The 20,409-nt window shown below is 34.6% G+C and overlaps 1 protein-coding gene and 1 long non-coding RNA gene across 2 annotated transcripts in view; one reads left to right on the top strand and one right to left on the bottom strand.

The window, feature by feature from the left end:
* Window positions 1–20,409, top strand: part of LOC136833144 (uncharacterized) — a 689,668-nt gene that overhangs the window by 405,706 nt on the left and 263,553 nt on the right. The gene's annotated exons all lie outside the window — the stretch shown is intronic.
* Window positions 1–20,409, bottom strand: part of LOC136833143 (uncharacterized) — a 492,490-nt gene that overhangs the window by 363,267 nt on the left and 108,814 nt on the right. The window contains exon 2 of the mRNA XM_067094840.1: window positions 12,186–12,394. Coding sequence (XP_066950941.1) covers window positions 12,186–12,394 — 209 coding nt within the window. The remainder of the gene's footprint in view (window positions 1–12,185; window positions 12,395–20,409) is intronic.

Below are 20,409 nucleotides of genomic sequence, written 5' to 3'. Positions count from 1 at the left end.
CAACCGAAACTCAGGTTCTAAGGTTTTTCTTAAATCTCTTTTACTTAGTCTTTAATACACTGTGTGTTTTTAGTGTTTTTTCCTTTATGTTAATCTTGCTGGACAAGTTTGCAATGTGTATGTTTTTGGTTTTTCTTTTTTAGCCTTGAATATAAGACCACTGTCTTGAAACGTTGGCAACAGTAAAGAAACCCGATGTATTGAGCTGTTTTGCCTCTTCACCCTGCTATACGATGGGGACTAGCCTCGGCCCCTTATTGGATGATATATATATATATATATATATATATATATATATATATATATATATATATATATATATATATATATATACATACATACATATATATATATATAAATATATATGTTAGTGTGCAATTAAATATGTTAATATATGTATACACGTACATACATACGTACAAGTGGGTGGAGAGATTTTGATAGTAATGAGCGGCCCCGCCCCCTCGTCGATTTTCATAAAATATTTTTAGTAACATTTGGTGAAACCAAATGTTACTGAACCTCTCTGATGGGACAGTCAGTCGTATAGCAGTGACGGCACTGACATGGGTATATTACTTGACAGTGGATTTCTCTGTTAATGATATCCGACAAAAGAAATTTAGTCATAAAACCTAAGCTGTTTTTATAGCGTCATTGACCTGTTGTTTTTCAATCATTTTTTCTAGGGCTTCACCTCTTCTGCTCTTTTAAAAAATAGTTTGATAGATTTTGCATCAAGATATGATATTCATCTTTAAGAGGTGGTTTTCCATAATCCTGTCTTACAGAATTAATTGCCCATATAGCCCCTTCCTTTCTTTTATTTGTAATTATATTTTTAATTTTAAACCGAAGAAATTGAAATGCAAATATGCTCTAGGTAGTCGTAAGGAATCATTTCTTTATAGAGGACTAGACGAGAAGATTTTCGTGTTAGTTTAGGGACTTTTTTTTTTTTTTTGTAATGTCTCCACCGTAGTTTTCTTGTCTGTAAGAATGATGTGTAACTTTGTCGTTGCTTCGTCTTTTCAGTCTCTAGGCTGCCAAGAGACATGCCTAATGGATATTTCAGTTTTTCCAGGTCCTCTGAACTTTATCCTTTTCTTATAATCGGTTAAAAATATTTACCAATTATTAACATCCCCATTGCATTTTTTTATTTTGTGTAATTTTCTGTATGTATTCACAGATTTTTTTTTATAACTAGACATCAGTAAGCATTACAGTGAATTGCATCCCAGTAAGACAGATATCTGTTTTCAGCCTTCTCAGTGGTGGTAGCAGGTCCCTCCCTTACCTCTAGTATTTGCATATGAGATTTAGTTAGTCTTTTTTTTATTTTGTGATAGCCTAAAATGTACTAAGGTAATTCTTTAGGGTTTCATCCCAGTCAGTATATGTTAGAGTAATTACGAATATAATATGTCGTCCCGTTCACTGCTATTTCAGTTGCCACATTAGCTTGAAGGTCCATAGATTAAGCATACATATTTGGTCTTAAATTCCTCCAGCCTCTAAACTGACGGACAGTTTGAATACAGCTTTAAAGCTACAGTATCCAAAACAAACACTGAGTAGGCATAAAGTTATCGCTAGATATAGATACACTGAACTGAAGTTAATTGTAATACGAGAAAGTGGGCTGATTTAATATAATAGGAATTTAGAAAGAAATGACAAATGTATTCAGAGGGTCTGTTCTGAATTTCAATGTGGATTTCGTTTTTATTTACGAGGCCAGATTTGAATGATGTTTGCGAGACCCCAAGCAGCTAATTGAGTATAGGTGGAAAATGCACATCAAGAAGATATGTATTGAAATAATGAAATTAAAATGAAGTCTTGCGCAAGGCGTCATCATATGGATTGTTTGAAACCTGATGAGGATAATTATCACATCTTTTACAATGTTAACAATATCTTCAGATGGATGACCTTTGCGCCATGACGTTTGGTTATTATGGCAGTAAAACGATACCTTCCACCCTGATTGAAATTATTAATAGATGTATATTGAGGATGCATTTGTCCACATCATTGTATTAACTGACCCCCTTAATTTGTTCTCTTGGTTCAACCAGACATGCAGCATCTGTTGTTTCCAAAACAATGAACTCCTCCCACAGCTTTTAATATGCTTTGTTTTTATAAAGAAGAAAATTATGGTATGATGATATACATGAATGTAAATTTGAATATTTGTACACATATATATATATATATATATATATATATATATATATATATATATATATATATATATAGTGTATTCTTCCATGCGTGCCATAATATAGCGTACACCCTGATTGCGCGATGTACTTTGTGATTGAAAGTGTGATTAGGTTTACAAAAGTGTACATTTAAAGACTTTCAGTACAAATTTTTCCTTTACGTCCTGTAAATAATTTTGCATCTTTTGTATGTGAGATTATGTCTGTAGCTGCAGCAGCGATTAACGTACCCCCTCTTTAGACGTTAATACATATTCTTAAATAAATGCAGAGTTCCGTCATAACAACAAGGAAATGAGGAAATGACTGTTTGATCGTGCATGCGCCTGACACAGCCACACACACACACACACACGTATAAGAAATACCCACAACCCATATATATATGTATATGTATGTATGTATGCATGTGTATATATATAAATATATGTATGCATGTATGTATATATATACATATATATAATATATATATATGTGTATGTGTACATGTAATATATATATATATATATATGTATATGTATATGTATATATATATATAATATATATATATATATATATATATATATATATATATATATATATATATATATATATATATATATATATATATATATATATTTACGCACAGTGCAAAAAAAATAATTGCATTTGTCGGATATAAGCCGCAGCATTAATGAGGCTTACATGAAGTCACGGAGACTATCTTTACCCAGACTTTTTATAAATAGAATAAAGGTTCTCATTTTCGATATGAATGATAAATATCACAGAAATTAAATGTAAAACATTCCTCTATCAGTTTATTGCTTCCCTGACACATTAAAGAGTGTATTTTAACTTCCACCGTCATCATTTCAAGAAATTTTAAAGATATCTGTGACTCCTTGATATTTAAGATAATTTTTTTTTAGTGACATTCAACCCATTTCTCCAGTTATTGCCAAGGGTATTCATAAGGGTTAACCGGTTAACTGAAGACACCCCAAATATTGTCTTTGGTGAGGGAAGAAGGACCATGCAGTTATGGCTTACAAAGAGCGACACTGCACCACAAAGGATATTAAATGGAGTAAAAGGCGAGATACACAGGAACACTAATGGTCACGGATAACAAAGGAAGAATTGAACGTATTCAGCGTGAGGCCTCACAATAAAGTAACATCCTTAAAATTGGCAATTGTTTACATTAGGTGTTTTATAAGAAAAATTAGGACTTTTCATTGTCACTTTTGAATCACAAGAAGACTAGGCAATATTTGTAATTGCAAGAGGTTCAGAAGAGAGAGAGAGAGAGAGGAGAGAGAGAGAGAGAGAGAGAGAGAGAGAGAGAGAGAGAGAGAGAGAGATAAGTAGATTAAAGGACCGAGAACGCGAATGCATTAAGATGCTAATGCACACCGTCTGTACTCCAGAAAGAAAGGGAGTGATGAAACGAGACAGAGAACCGCAGAAAAGCGTTAATGCATCGCGGCATGACAATGAGCAAGTCCGGAGACGTTTGGAGGAGTTAGTCAATTGGATTTGTAAGCCCAGAAACCAATACTGTTCGTCTACTGGATTTAATTGTATGGGTTTGTAAAAATACTTAACACATTTTTACATCTGTATGGACAAGAGAAGAGAAAATACTGTTTTAATTACGAAAGAAATATGAATCGTTGTGTTAAATTATTAGTTTGGCTGGAAATTTTATGGTGGAGTAACGATTAACTTACTGGGCTTCATGGTATGGGTCGGATAGCTAGAAGCTTGCTAAACACTTGGTTTATCTTGGATTCAGCAGATATGGGTGAATGTGGCAGTGGCTGTTTTTTTTTATACTTTGGTATCATTTTTATTCGACAGAACTTTTTTTTTTGTCAAATGCAATAAATGGTGGTTTTGGTCCTTTTCACTAACCTATTTGTCCTTCCTAACACATAAAATTACTTAATTTTACTGAAGTCGGTAATTTCTGCATTTCCTGCGCGATGAGCACAAACAAATTAATAAAACTAAGTGAGTTACAGTCGAATTTATGTATACTAAAACTAGGAATGGACAGAGAGAATGTAGTGGAAGGGAGGGGGAAAGTATGTTTTTGGTGGTTTTCAAAATGGAATTATCATAAGCCTTTGTATAAAGTTAAGGTGATTCTAACATTTATGTTACAACAAAACAAGGGAAGGACACCGAAAATTCTGTGGAGGACGGAAAAAGGTAGATTTAAATGAAAAGCATTGTGGTATCTGGAAAAAGCATTCATTTGTCTGTCCAGCTGTCTCTGCTGTTCATTCTTCTCACAGTGACGTAAAGATTATAAACAGCTTCCTTCAAACTCCCCTTTGAAGAAGAGCGTCCTGTGTTTCCTTTCGGGAAAGAGCCAACCTGCTTTTCTCCTTTAATTTGGATTCTTTTTCCTCCTTAGGTGGATGTAATCCGTTTGGATTCCACAAAAGAGGTGTCCGATGCATTTAGCTCATTTGTTCATTTTCTTTTATGTAAGCGTACTAAAGGGTATTAACCGCGCTTGTGTTACAGTCTGGCTAGTGTGAGCCTTTGGGCCAAACTGCCCAATATCAGAGGTGTATTTACAAAATAGAAGAGTTTTCTTGGCACTGTTGTGGAGAGGCTGCAGTGCCACCTGGAAACTGTTATGAAACTGTGATCTTTTAGGCTGTTCATTCATTCGCCGTTTTTTCACATAATTGTTTATATAAATATAACTTCCTTACTACCTCCACCAACGAAGTTAGAGTTCAGTTACCATTCGTATCCGTTTGTATTAGTATAACCGGATCGTGAAGAACGAGGGAGAAAAGATTCAGCAAGTATCCTCAACAATAGTTCCTTTTTTTGACGTATGATATGCGCACCAGTATCATTGAAACTGATTGTGTTTGACTGCTCAAGCTGCTCGGCACTCGCCATACGTTGCAGTTACATCAGTTGCAGATATCTACTGTCAGGTCGATAAAGAGTGTAAAGATTTGACGATTTATCCCTCTGGAAACCATTTCACCCAGTACAGTATATTTATATTTCATTTATTTATTTTAAAAGTTGTTCCAAACTTTAAAATGAATAAAACCAATCCAGCACCATCTGCTGAAAAAACTACATATAAATAGTTGACACAATCACTGGTATAGATTAATTTATTTACTTACAAGTATCCTTGCAGACGAATGTATACTTTATGTATATAAAATTTTTCTCTTACTTTCTAATCTCCTGGCCATTTAGTTAATTTAAAGCGTGCTGGCGAAGATGATTATGAAAAAGATGATCTTTATGGATTTATGAATTTTAACGGAAAATAACAATAATAGTAGATATTGAGATTCGTAGGTAAAGATTGCATTAAGTACTACCCTTGAAATTATATTTAATCTGCTCAGCTGCGTTTTTGAATATATATATATATATATATATATATATATATATATATATATATATATATATATATTATGTATATATATTATATATGTATATGTATATATATATATACATATATATATATATATATATATATATATATATATATATATATATATATATATATATATATATATATATATATATATATATATATGTGTGTGTGTGTGTGTGTGTGTGTGTGTGTGTGTGTACCACATCATGCGTACGTTCTTTTAAACTCGTTTGAAATGGGAGTTAATTCAGTAAGTAATCAGTTAGCAGAATTGAGTTCCGCCTCGAGAAAGTTTGGCGGAACAGCAAGGAGAAACAGCAGTGGCTTAAATGTAAAAAAAAAGAAAGAAAAATAAACAAAACAATAAATAAGTAATAAGCTTCGAGATGCTACAGTCATGAAGTAAAAGATGGAATCACCATCTAATAAAAGATTGGCTGGCATGATGTCCTCCTATTATGTTTGTCGGGAAAATAAACCACCTTCTATTGCAGTTCCGTCTGGAAGAAAAAGATCCCGCCATTCTAATAATACCCAGACAGCAGTACAAAATGAGAAGATTACAGACCAGAAGCATATGACATTAATACTGTCATCTATTTAGACGAAGAAACCTTCGTGGGCTTTACCTAGTTTCATACCATCATTAAATAATGACTTATGCATTCTCTCTCTCTCTCTCTCTCTCTCTCTCTCTCTCTCTCTCTCTCTCTCTCTCTCTCTCTCTCTCTCTCTCTCTCTCTCTGTGGTCTTGTAAGAAAAATGTAAGGCAGGGAATGTATTAGGTATTAAAGAATTATTCTGTTAGCTGATGGTGCGGGTGTCTCTTGCGTGAGTGATGGTTACACTAAGAAAAAATGAAAACTTGGTCAAGTATACGCCCAGATGAGTTTTAAGTTAGCAAATTCACGTTATGCTTCCAACGATGATAGTTGGGATTTCTTCTGACTTTACCCCGCATCCTTTATGAATCTGAGAAAAGCTAGAACACCTTATTATTTAGACTAATGAAGAAAAATGTTTTATTTTTCTTTGTTGATTTTCTTCAAACCATGTATCTTTTGTCATGTTTAGAATTGCTTCTGATTTTACTACTGGACCTTGAATTCATGGTTGGGGTAATAGAGAGAGGGTCAATGTCGATTCTTTTCTTATCGGTAAGACAGGTACTAATAAGATTATGACGGTTTCTTTAGTCAAGAATGTAAAAACGCACTTTTTTTCATAAGAGTCCTTACGTACAATTATGCATAATTAGACATATGAAATGTGAATTGAATTAGATGAAGTGATAAAAAAAAGATGATGTATGTAAGAAGTACGGAACCTTTCTGTCGCTTTACTAAAGTGTATATTACTATGAATTATTTAAGATTTAAGACTCCATTATAGTATCAGGTTATAGCGAAGATAATTTTCATAAGGTTAAATGTCAACTTGTTGCCTAATTAAGAGAGAATTGCAGTTAATAAAACTAAATCAGGATAAAAGAAAACAAAAGTAATTTATATTTATTTAAGCCAATATTATGCCTAAATATCGTTTCTGTTCGTCCGTCAGTTTACGTTCGCTAATGTCAAGATGGAGAAACTTTTTGCGTTGTCTTTTTTTTTTGCGAAATCAACTCTTTTTATTTTAAAAATTTTACTGTAATTTCAACTTGAGTAAAACACTTAAGTCAGAAATAACTTCTTTTATTACAGGTCTCTTTCTGTTTCCTACTGATTCCTTTGCTCTCTCTCTCTCTCTCTCTCTCTCTCTCTCTCTCTCTCTCTCTCTCTCTCTCTCTCTCTCTCGTTCTAAATCTCCTCTCTATTGTCCTTCCTCCACTCTCGTGCATGTAACGCTGGGAGATGGTATAGAATCGAAAGCTTTGTTCTTGCAACTTCTTTTATTTCCATCCTGCCTTTCATCTTCTTTCCTCTCAGTATTCTGAGGTTTTCTTCATTCACTGTTGCCTACGTCTGTGCGGGGGAATCTGAACATGCAACTTTGTGTGTTTGTATGTGAGAGAGAGAGAGAGAGAGAGAGAGAGAGAGAGAGAGAGAGAGAGAGAGAGAGAGAGAGAGAGAGAGGGTTTTCGGGTGGGGTTAGGTATTGTTTGTTTAACCCACCGATCGTGGTGTGATTCTGTTTCGAGTTGTTTGCTTGAACAAGTGCGTGTGTCTGTTGTTGTTTACACATTTACCCTTTTTTTCTTCATGTAAGTATACTTACCAATTTTGCTTGCAACTCTTTTATTTTCATTGATTTACTTCTTCCTCTCGGATCATTGGCAGTGTACTAACATACCAGTGTTGCTTAGAAATATTTATATTCGCGTCCGTGGTTTTTCAGTGTTGTAAGAGAAGTATATTTTTGTAGTTCATATCGGTGTCTTTTATTACGGAATTTTATATCTAATGAAAGCTTGGATGAAGGATTGGAATGAAATGGAAATTAGCTTTCGCCTAGGGCTTCACTCGTGCCAAATTTAAAGTTTATGCATTTGGCGTTGTTGAAAACATATGATTCCAACTAAGGTAACTCTTTTTATTTTCTTGAAAGCTAAGGCTATATGCTGTGTAAGAAATCAGTAAATATATATATATATATATATATATATATATATATATATATATATATATACTGTATATATATATATATATATATATATATATATATATATATTATATATATATATATATATATATATATATATATATATATAAAATCATCAATGAAGGGCAGAGGACACACAGATATACAAGCTGACTTTATTCCAACGTTTCGTAATTATCGGATTAATTACATCATCAGGGCTGTTAAAATATGAAAATAAAATTCTTTGTAAAATCATAAAAGCTAGAAATAAAAGGCTAAAGTTATTCATACAAAATTTTTCACAAATGTACACAAACATTAAAATTAGAGAACAAAAAGTTTAAAAATCATTACATTAAAATGAAGGTAACTGAATATACAGTAAACTAAAATTGAAAACCATCTGAAAGGTTACAGAACAAAAGATTAAGGACCGACCTAGAGGGTGACAGCTTTAAACTAAACATAAACATAAATAGAGAAACACAAGTCAGGATAAATATAGAGGAGAGGAGGACGTGTGGTGTTTAACGACGGAACAAGTTGTTTGATGAAAAGTGATTCCAGGATAACAAGGTCTTGAGGGTTGGTGGTATGGCTAAAATGTGGAAGTCTTTATTATCAATGTGTGTTTTTACAAATTTTGAGTGATTTCTGATGTTGGAATGTTCTGGGTTTGAAATTCTGCTACCTGTACGGAAGCTTACGCCACGATGAGAATCGATTCGCACCTTAAGGAGTCTACTGGTGGATCCCACATAGGTCCCTGTTTGACATTCAGGGCAAGTATATTTATAAATGACACAGATGACATATAGGTGATAACCGATCTTTGGTTTAAAGAGTGAACCAATGGTGAAAGGGTTCTTAGGGATTAAAGTGACATCAATGGCATACAAATGATCCTGAATAATCTGAGTGAACTTTTTGTGGAACCTTGGGGTCATGAGTAAATGTACTCATGACCCCAGGTAGCAGAATTTCAAACCCAGAACATTCCAACATCAGAAATCACTCAAAAATTTGTAAAACACACATTGATAATAAAGACTTCCCACATTTTAGGCCATACCACCAACCCTCAAGACCTTGTTATCCTGGAATCACTTTTCATCAAACAACTTGTTCCGTCGTTAAACACTCACACGTCCTCCTCTCCTCTATATTTATCCTGACTTGTGTTCTTTCTATTTATGTTTATGTTTAGTTTAAAGCTGTCACTCCTCTGGAGGTCAGTCCTTAATCTTTGTTCTGTAACCCCTTTCACAGATGGTTTTTCAATTTTGTTTACTGTATATCAGTTACCTTCATTTTAATGTAATGATTTTTAAAACTTTTGTTCTCTAATTTTAACGTTTGTGTACATTTGTGAAAATTTTGTATGAATAACTTTTAGCCTTTATTTCTAGCTTTTTATGATTGTACAAAGAATTTTATTTTCATATTTAACAGCCTGATGATGTAATTAATCGATAATTACGAAACGTTGAATAAAGTCAGCTTGTATATCTGTGTGTCTGCCTTCATTGATGATTTTAAGTATGGATTGACTCCTGACTCCTCACACTAATCTATATATATATATATATATATATATATATATATATATATATATATATATAATATATATATATATATATATATATATATATATATATATATATATATAAATATATATATATATATATATATATATATATATATATATATATATATATATATATATATATATATATATCTAAATAATCAGAATGTTATGAAGCCAAAGCTTATGATGCTGTCACTTCTACGAAGCTACCCAACATGCCAATAGTTTTCCATCACTCATAATTCTCCGTTTCAGTTGTATGTATCTGACGTGCGCATTTTTTTTTTTTTTTGGCGTGCTTTAATTTCGAGGACTAACGTGATTGCCGTCCTGTGCAATAAGCAGCGATAATCAGTTTCCCGTGGCAGGCTGTGGGGTCTGAGGAAGAAGAGGACGGCAGTCAGGGCAGCATTCAACTTCAGCAATGTAAATCGCGGATGTCCCTTGTACGTAAATCTCTCATAGCATCCCGTCATCATCATTCAAGCAGACATACCATTTATAAAAGAATTCTCGATTATCGGGCCACTTAGAGGCCGTGAAGGACAATTTGTTTCCTCTTCGAATTCAAGGATGCTCAGTAAAAGCTAGACTGTTTTCACATTTATGGATGCCCGGGTGTCATGTGCTATATATGCGATATAGATAGGCAATTACCGAACATCTATAAAACTTATTTATTAGGAAGATTCATCATATCATATGGCTCCATAAAGTTTAATGGCAGAATTGCCAGTAATTGAACTTACATTTATAAAAACCGAATAGAATAACTTAATCAACGTTTTGGGCGCAATTTCCATGATTACTTTACAGAGAGATATATCCAGAGAGAGAGAGAGAGCCCATCAGTCTGTTTGTATTTGCTGATCACTGGAACTTGATCTTGTAATTAATTCGTGCCAGATGAAACGGCCGCTGCTAGAACTTATTTCTTGCAGTACCAAAAATAGGAGGCTTTTGACCCACGCTTTTTATTTATTTATTTTTTTTATTGTTTTAGAGGTTGCGTTGTAAGTGAGCGTCACATTGCATTTGTTCTACTTTTCTTTCTGTTAACCTATGACATTATCTAAAGTATTTATCTCGAATGAAGGCGCTCTGTCATATATATACATACGTACATACATGCATACACACACACATATACATATATGTATGGCATATGTGTGTATATATATATATATATATATATATATATATATATATATATATATATATATATATATATATATATATATATATATATGTGTGTGTGTGTGTGTGTGTGTTTCTGTAACTGTGTGTGTGCCTCTGTGTGGGGGTAGGAGGAGAGAGAGAGAGAGAGAGAGAGAGAGAGAAAAGAGAGACTTATATCGTAGAAAGTCCCAGGTGCTGAAATAGATGGACTGGAAGGACAGTTGGTGTTTCATCAATATTAGTTCTAAGGATATCACCAGGATTGGTTCGGAGGACATCGCCAAATCCTTCAAGGCCTATGTTTTTAAAGGATTTCCTTTAGTGCACGGCTCTGCTTTATCATCTGTATGAGGAGGTTTCTGGTGCCATTCCATAAACCTTATGAATTGTTCTCTTGTTGGAAATTCATTTCATCATTTAACCAAACTTTTAGGGACTTATCGTAAAAGCTCTTCGTAATCAGACCTCTTTGGTATCCAGAAACATTAATACCTAATAGGATACATGTCGGATTGTGCTGTTTGACGTGAGCTTCCCAATTTACTTACTAAATGTAAACAATGACGTTCTTTCGGGCCAGCATCTTAGCAAGAATTCTCTTCACTTGGGTGCAGTAAGCATACCAAGAGTACATTAAGTAGTAGTGAGCACCGTTTCCATGAACAGTCTCTATTTAGGATACCTGTGCTGTAACATAGAAGAGCAACAGTTTCCTTGAGTATGGAATGGCGAACTATGAGACTCATGTCCCGGGGTAATACAGTCCAGGTAATTCGGCTGAAGAGGAGTAGCATCACTGACTTGAAATTTGGGCACTTGAAAGCATCCACATCACAAGGTTAGTGACAATAATAAATCGTTGTTGGGGGCCATGTGAAAGTGGAGAGATCAGTTTACAAATATAACCTTACTTGATATGGTTGGAGGAAGTTTGGAATTTGAATGAAATAATAAAAAAATACCAGGTTAGCCATCAAATAGAAGGAATGGTTAAATGGGGGCCGGGGGATAAAAGCAAGCAGGAGTTTAGGAGAAAAGGAGGATGGTAAAGATTTGAATGCTCGTTGAAAGTAATATTAGAAATAAAGATTTTTTGTGTTTGATATATATAGATATGTATATAGTAATAAGAAAACTATACTTATTCATTCTGTGTGATTACTTAGATTCAAATAATTACGTAACTTACCGTAACGCTGAATTTGTGGCTGGGTTTGATGTTAATGGGCGTGTTGCGTTCCGTCGGAACGTACCGATAGAATTCTGTACCGTTGTGGTACCACTTGAGTGAGTACAAACGAGTTGAACTAAGGTTGTAGGAGCAACTCAGGGTGGCCTGCCCACCAGCGAAAGTGTAAAGGGGGACATCAACCCCTCGAAGCATGTCCCCACTGGCATCTGCGAAGACAGAAGAAAAATTCGAATGTAAACAAACAGTTAATTGATCTATTTTATTTACCCCCATCCCAAATTTTTTTGTCAAGTGGTCATATGATGGGGGATTTCGCATGAATTTAGCGAAGCAAATGGTATTACGATTGTTTATAGGAATTGAAACATTTTCCACTGACATAGTTTAATGAAGTGAGTGAACACCGAAACGAAAACTCATCTAAGCTGAGTGGGTGTGTGTGTGTGCGTGAGAGAGAGAGAGAGGGAGAGTCATTCGTTGGGGGAAAACGACAGCTGCTTTGTCTCCTTAACGACTAGCGCTCGCAATCAACCAATGAAAAACGAAGCCAAAGTGATTCCTTCGAAAGAATATCAATATCTCAGGGAGAAATAAGCATTACTGTATGTTTATTTTTGCGATTTGTGTGTAGCTTTTTTTTCTTGCATTTTCCCCTTTTGTCTCTTCTATTGCGTGACGCAGGAAGAAGAGGTAAAAAATGAGAAATGGTTCGCAAGGATGCGAGAATTAAGACACAATACACTTAAAAATGTTAATGAGAAACTGTGGGGCATTTGCAAGTCTGTGTATGTCGCCTTTTCTGAAGTGTTTTTGGGCAGCTTCCAACTCTTGTAAAGTGACCTTATTTCGTTGTTTTGTTAGACGGTAAAGGCTGTTTTATATAAAGTGGGCGTGGAGTTTCCTACTGACGCAAAATGTTTAGTACAACCCGGCAAAGAAGATTGCATTGAGTTAACAAGTAAAAGTATTCGAAAGCGAATGGCATTACCTTACTTTAGTTTATCATGTTGGTGAAGTGTCTAAATTTTATGTATGTGTGCAAGCGATAGAGAGAGAGAGAGAGAGAGAGAGAGAGAGAGAGAGAGAGAGAGAGAGACTTGTATAGTAAGTAATTACAGTTTTTAATTTAAGCACGTTTGCTTCCAACTCTATATATATATATATATATATATATATATATATATATATATATATATATATATATATATATATATATATATATGTGTGTGTGTGTGTGTGTGAAGATATATATATATATATATATATATATATATATATATATATATATATATATATATATATATATATATATATATATATATATATATATCCCTAAGTATCGTATCTTGTAAGCTGTGGTTACCAGTAAAATGCAGAAATTGTAAGTTGAATACATTAGTTAAGCAGCAAGTGCTTCTTCAGGTAAGGAATTAGCCTAATGTCTTCAGAGAACAAAATTACTGCTTATGCTTCATTTAAAGTCTTATGCAAACCAGGTGGATACGGTTAAGTTGAATTTCCAATCTATCAGTCTTGGGTGTGTCTGTGCGTGTGCAGTTCAGGCGTTGTGCAGTTTGCAACAGTGTAGTTCAGTATAGCTTTATTCTGTCACTGGGTTAGTGGTCAAAGCTCGGTAAGAGGTAGGTAGGACCTTAAGCCGACTTTCCATCGGTGAGTTGTAAGAATATTGTTAGCTAGATATCAGAACGGTTCAGCCGTCAGTCCTTTTGTATTTTTAGTAGCCTGCATAGAGCTTACTATGAGTCAGTGAGTACAACTACCGATGTCTGAGTTTTTTAAGGTTTTCTCTGAAAGTATGATGTTCATAATGCCAGTTAGCTAATAAGACAGTCCTTCTACATTTCCTTAGGTTCTGCTTGGTGAAATTAATATGCCGCAAGTAATTATGGGTAACAAAGAGTGTTTAGATATCGAGCCTCCAAATATTTGCATCCTAATATTTGGTGGTAATACGATGTTGGTAGATTCACTTAGGAAATTGTGTGATTAAATGTCCAGCTTTTCGTTCGTGTAGTTGATGGTAATTAGCGTAGTAGTATTTTATTCTCTTCAATTAGTATTTTGTAATTATTGTTACTTTCGGATCTTTATGTATTAACTTATTTTCCTTTAGGGAGGTTGATACTCAAAAACGGTACATTAACGAATCAGGGACCTCAGTCTTGGCTAGTTTATCTTTGCTTATTGAACGATAAGAAGTGTTACTATCCAGTTAGAGATAGATGTTCGTTAATGTCGTAGGTCAAAGACTTCTTAGCTGAACGAAGTGGCGTAATTAAGTTGTGTTGCATTCTACAATTGTGGCTGGAAAATGTAAATGTAATTATGGAGTTACCATATAAGCTTATTCACGTTATTAAAACGAGATATTTAATAACGATATCAAACACGCAATCCACGCAGCCTGGTAGATCGTACCAAGCCAATTAATCTGTAAGGAGTGTTTATATATCATTAATAGGTTGCCCCTCTCCATAATTCATGTTTATATTTTTTGTAGAACAACAACATAAAGCGTTACATCTATTTGAGTAGAATTATTAACCACGCTTATTCATATGAGCTGAATAATGAGGCTTTCTTACCTAGAGTAAGCTTTAGTTATTGACTTGGTTGCGCTTTACCTTCCCCTACCTGACCCCACATCTCTGTAGTCTTTATGGGATGGTGTGTTATTTATGGATTCGCTGTAAGTGTACATTAAAGACTTGCCGGTGCAGGACGCATTTCAAACTCCCCATTGAATAGCCGCTAAACATTTTTGCTGTTGTTGCCGTTTTGCTATCGAGAGCCAAGTGACGCACTTGTTCATTTTCTAATTAGTAAGATATTCATTTTAAGACGTTCCTGAAGGATTCTAGTCCTTTAGTTTTCGTACCCTTAACTTCTCCTAGTGCGAGTTTCGCCCTAAATGGGTATTTTCAATATGATGTTATTGATATAGTCTCGAAATGTCACTGCAGCAAGGGATGGAAAATAGGTGATTTTTTTCAGGCTTGCAAATGAGACACCTCTCAACTGTCCCGCATTGCATTAATTACCTATGGTTACTGCTATAAAGTAAGGCTTACCTACAAAGGTTATTTTACGTCATCAAGTAATAGTAACCGTCAAAGTGCTAACTTTGGAGGAAACCCGTTGTATTGTTACCCCGTTCTCCACATAGGTTAGATGGAAACTTTGTCTGTCAACCCATTACTTCTTGATCCCGCCAACCTCGATATCAATGCCTTTAAAGATAACATATGCAAGATTAAGTCTCAAGTTGGTTTCTAAAGAGGGGAGACGTTTTATGGATATTAAGTTTCACTTTTTATTATATCTTTTAGGAATTCTATAGTACGCAAATTCTATAATTAATCTTTTAAAACGTTTTTGCATTTTATACACCGTAAATAAAAACACATAATATCATAACCCAGAATTCTCTCAAATGACCAGAAGAACGAGTTTGTTAACATTTTGCAAACCTGAAAATAATTAGCTATGTTCGCGTGAAATCCCATTTCCAGCTCCACATGCATGTTGATGGCCAGAAAGATGAAGACAGATGTATATAGCGCACCAGACTGAAATTAAAGATCAAATAAAGATGAAATGTCTTCCAAAACCTGGCTGGTATACCCTTTAGGTAGCAGACCCAGGCCCGGGGTTAGAGGTGGAAGAGCGTCTGTGTCACATGGCATTTAGGGGTCGTTTCTGTATAATAAAAGCCCCTCTCTCTCTCTCTCTCTCTCTCTCTCTCTCTCTCTCTCTCTCTCTCTCTCTCTCTCTCTCTCTCTCTCTGTGTGTGTGTGTGTGTGTGTGTGTATCGAGCTGTTTTAATATCAAGTAATTGTTTAGATTATGATGGAGTATCTGGCTTTCCGAGTTTAATTGCCTTGTTTTAAATTAACTTTGTTACTGGGGAATTGCTGATTCCATTATAATGTTTCTAAATAAAGGGAGCCAATAAAGGAAATGTACAAACAAAGTTTGGTCAGTATTGGACAAATTAGTTTCTCTGGGTTCATCGTACCTAACAAGGTATGTTAATATAATTAGCCTTCCCTGCAGTGGTCGGCTGCCATAATGACAATTGCCATCTGGCAAATGTAAAATCTGGCAGTATGTTCAAAATATGCCGATGTTGATATAAACCGCCTTTGGTCAGTGGTTCTGGTCGCTTGGCTTTTTCCTCATGTTGCATGTAATAGCTTTCCTTTTAGTGTCAAAAACGAAACTGTTTTATTTTTAGGCAAACCTTGGAATATATACATTGTAATTCAGGTGAGGAATAGGACTGACTTTTTCGAACATGTATAGAAACTTTTTTTTAAATGTAAATGGTGTTTTTTCCAGGAACTTCTTATTTTCCTCTAGAGATATGAATCAAGCTCTTATAGAATATAAATAGCGTTACAGTATTCTTGGTAAATGATTACTCCTTATTCCCTTGGCAGTGTAATTCAGGTAATCAGCCGTAATGTGTTTGGAAGGAGGTGGTATCAATGCGACAAGGAAAGGCGCGCTTCTAAGATGAACGTGAAGTATGGCGATCCCTTCCGTCGTACAGACAAATGGTCTGCCTCGAAAATCGGTCCCAACGAATATCAGGTGACCTATATAGTCTGTAATTTATGCAGCCGGGAAATGGTGATCAGTGCGACTGGAGTCCGGTATATGGTGAATCGATAATTTGGGTCGCTGAAGTGGAACAGACAAAGAGAAGCCTGCCACCTCATCCCGGACAATGCCATGCATAGAAATTACATTTTCTAGCCCGTTGGACCTGCCCCTTCAAAGGGGAAGCGACTGATATCTGAAAAGAATGTTAATGACTTTATTAATATATGCAGTTAAATGCCATGATTTAAACGTATGGCGTAACAAAATTTTTTTCCAGAGAAAGCTTATGTATGTAATTTATATATATATATATATATATATATATATATATATATATATATATATATATATATATATATATTATATATATACGCACGCATACACGCTGTGTATATGCCTGCGTATATATAATATATATATATGTATATATATACATTGTGTGTATATATATATAAATATAAATTATATACATATACTCTTTGTGTGAATGTTTTACAAATAATTATAGAACCCTTTTAGCCAGAGTTTTTCCTGTTGCAGGTCATGGCTGCCATTTGTGCCGTCCTTTTTTTAATCGTATTGAAAATAAGTCCATGGAATGAAAAGAGGAGAGACTTTTCATCGTCCTCGTAAGTATAGCAAGCTGTAGCCAAATTTATTTCGACACGAGGCATCGCTGCGCCAAGAAAAACTCTTTATCTTTTCCCTCCATTTTTATATTTTCAATTTTTCCATCTTCCTTTTTGGTCAGAGAGGCTATTGATGGGGCTCTGCTGCGGCAAGTCATTTCGAATCATTGAAACTTTTCGTCCATTGCTCTGTTGGAAGTCCTGCTGCTGCTGCAGCTCCTGAAGCCCATGTCCCTCTCCCCTAATGGGGTATCCCCCCCACCCTACGCCTGCTGAACTCCAAGGGGACTCTGTAACAATTCTAGCCCGCCCCCTCCTTCCCCAACATCCATAACCCAATCAGAAATGCGTTGGTAAACTCCCCCTTTCCCCTCCCCTTTCAATCGTAAATGAGCCGTTTTGGAGGTTAGCTTCATGTCGTCCTTCAGGATAAAAAGATATTTTTTATCAGTGTTTAAAGTCAAGGGACTAATCCCGAGGGTTTTTAGTTGTTATTTGTGGAGCTGTTTGATTCAAGTTTAGATGGTTATTTCGAGTCTCTCTCTCTCTCTCTCTCTCTCTCTCTCTCTCTCTCTCTCTCTCTCTCTCTCTCTCTCTCTCTCTCTCTGCAAATATTTTTCCTCTTTATATATTTCGATGTTCATTTTCATTTTTCTCTATCCCTCTCTCCTCTCTCTCTCTCTCTCTCTCTCTCTCTCTCTCTCTCTCTCTCTCTCTCCCCAGATATTTTTTATTTTTGTCTTGTGTAGGCTCATTTGTTTGTTTTCAGTTTTTCTGGTTACCTCATATATGTATGGCACATTGTAGAATGTTTCAGAATTATTTATTATATGTCGTCTAATTTTATGTTACAACTTCAACTATTGTGTATTTATGTAAAAACATACAATATATAGCTAAGGCCTTTCTCTTTAAAAATGTAATTCACGTCCCTATAATTGAAGATGGGCTTGATGTACACACACAGGCACACACATATGCAAGCATACATACATACATACCTATATAATCATGTTCATAGGTATTAGTTCGTTAAGACCCAAAACTCATCGAACTCTGTGATATTAAGTTAGTTGCTGGGGGACTGGTATCGGGGAGTAACTGTCAGTGTGAACTTAGTTCGGGTTAGACCAAGTGCTTCACTCCATCTCTAATCTGTGTTTGACACATTCCTATACATTCATTCATAATTACGTGCATTCCATTCTGGATGCACCAAGTGAACTGTACATGAAGAAACACACACTATATATATATATATATATATATATATATATATATATATATATATTTATATGTATATTTATATTCATATATAATTCATATATATATATATATAATAATAATTATATATACAGTATATATATGTATGTATATATAATATATATATATATATATTTACATACATACACTAGCAGGTCCTAACAAAGGGTTTATTAAAAGAATATTCAAATTCACTCGCACAGAATTTCAAGTTTCCATACGTGTTTGTCATAAATTTCCCTTTGATAACATTATCCGAATATTTTGGAAAATGCAGATAAAACGCTTCATACAAAGCGAAACAGTTTGATAGGTATCGTTGCATGTTAAAATAATAAAAGGACAGAAAACGAAAGTATTAAACCAATTATGTGTAATTTTCTGCACAAAGAGGGTTCATTTCATTGTGAAAGCCATTTAGAAAATAGTTTTACTCTATTACGAAAATGGCTGCTGTGAAAGTTGGAATAGCTCTACTAATGAAAAATTGGTGAAGAGATGCACATAGATAATAATTCGTGTAGATTCCGTTGAGTTTCTCTCTCTCTCTCTCTCTCTCTCCCCTCTCTACTCCTCTCTCTCTCTCTCTCTCTCTCTCTCTCTCTCTCTCTCTCTCTCTCTCTCGATGTCTTTGTGTGTGTGTGTGTATATGTATATATATATATATATATATATATATATATATATATATATATATATATATATATATATATATATATATACGCTAGTTATCATTTTGTCTTTCCATATACATTGTGGTTACGTTTGATATCACTTGCACCTTAATTAAATCACATGGTAATTGATGTCTCTCTCTCTCTCTCTCTCTCTCTCTCTCTCTCTCTCTCTCTCTCTCTCTCTCTCTCTAAATTGAACTCTCTGACAAGAGTTCGAAATGAAACATAAACCGACTCCTTTTTATAATATCAAACCCTTGAATGCATTATGGCGAGAGTGGATGCTCGGGTTTAGGGGCTATTTTTAAACCATGGCGTTTTATTTGCGTTCAGTATTCGTGTGATTCCTTTGTTGGGTTTATCTGCTGAGGATAGAACTCCCGTCGATTTTCCAATGAAGGGATAAAGAAAGGGATCAAGAATTTCTTATCTCTTCCTCTTATTTACTTTTTCTCAGTCTCCTCATCCTTCTGGCGCTTCCAGCTTCCTGCGAGGCTTCAGGCCGCGCGGTATTGTGGTTGCTGTCTTGACTTCTGATATGAAATGTTTTGTCTTTTCCACCAAGTATGTTCGAGGTTGTTTATATCCAAGGTTTAACTAGTTAATTAGCTATTTTCCTGCTGATTTGTTTATTGTTTTTTCTTTTATTGTTAACAGTGTTAAGACTTACTTTATTCTTCTTCACTCGGGAGAAACGTCGAAATTCTCCGCCGTTTCTTATCCACTGATTTTTTTTTTAAATAAACCCGCCAGATCATATTGAGAAAGTGCATTCAGTGACAAGATAATTAGAAAATCTTTTCTCACATTTTTTTTCGACATTTTATAACGCATTTTTTCAACATTTTATACTCGATGTTGTATGTATTGATAATAGATTATTGACAGTCATGATCGTTTTGAGTATTTTTAGCCGATGCTCCCAAAAAATTACACAAAGATATTTGGAAAGTACTGACAAAATATTTTTAGGAACATATTCGCTTGGTAGCTTTACTTCAAGAAACTCCCCCTTCATTATAA

The sequence above is a fragment of the Macrobrachium rosenbergii genome, chromosome 51, assembly GCF_040412425.1.
Source record: "Macrobrachium rosenbergii isolate ZJJX-2024 chromosome 51, ASM4041242v1, whole genome shotgun sequence".
Lineage (NCBI taxonomy): Eukaryota > Metazoa > Arthropoda > Malacostraca > Decapoda > Palaemonidae > Macrobrachium > Macrobrachium rosenbergii.
The sequence above is the reverse complement of the archived record's forward strand: the minus strand, read 5'-3'. Positions and strand labels throughout refer to the sequence as shown.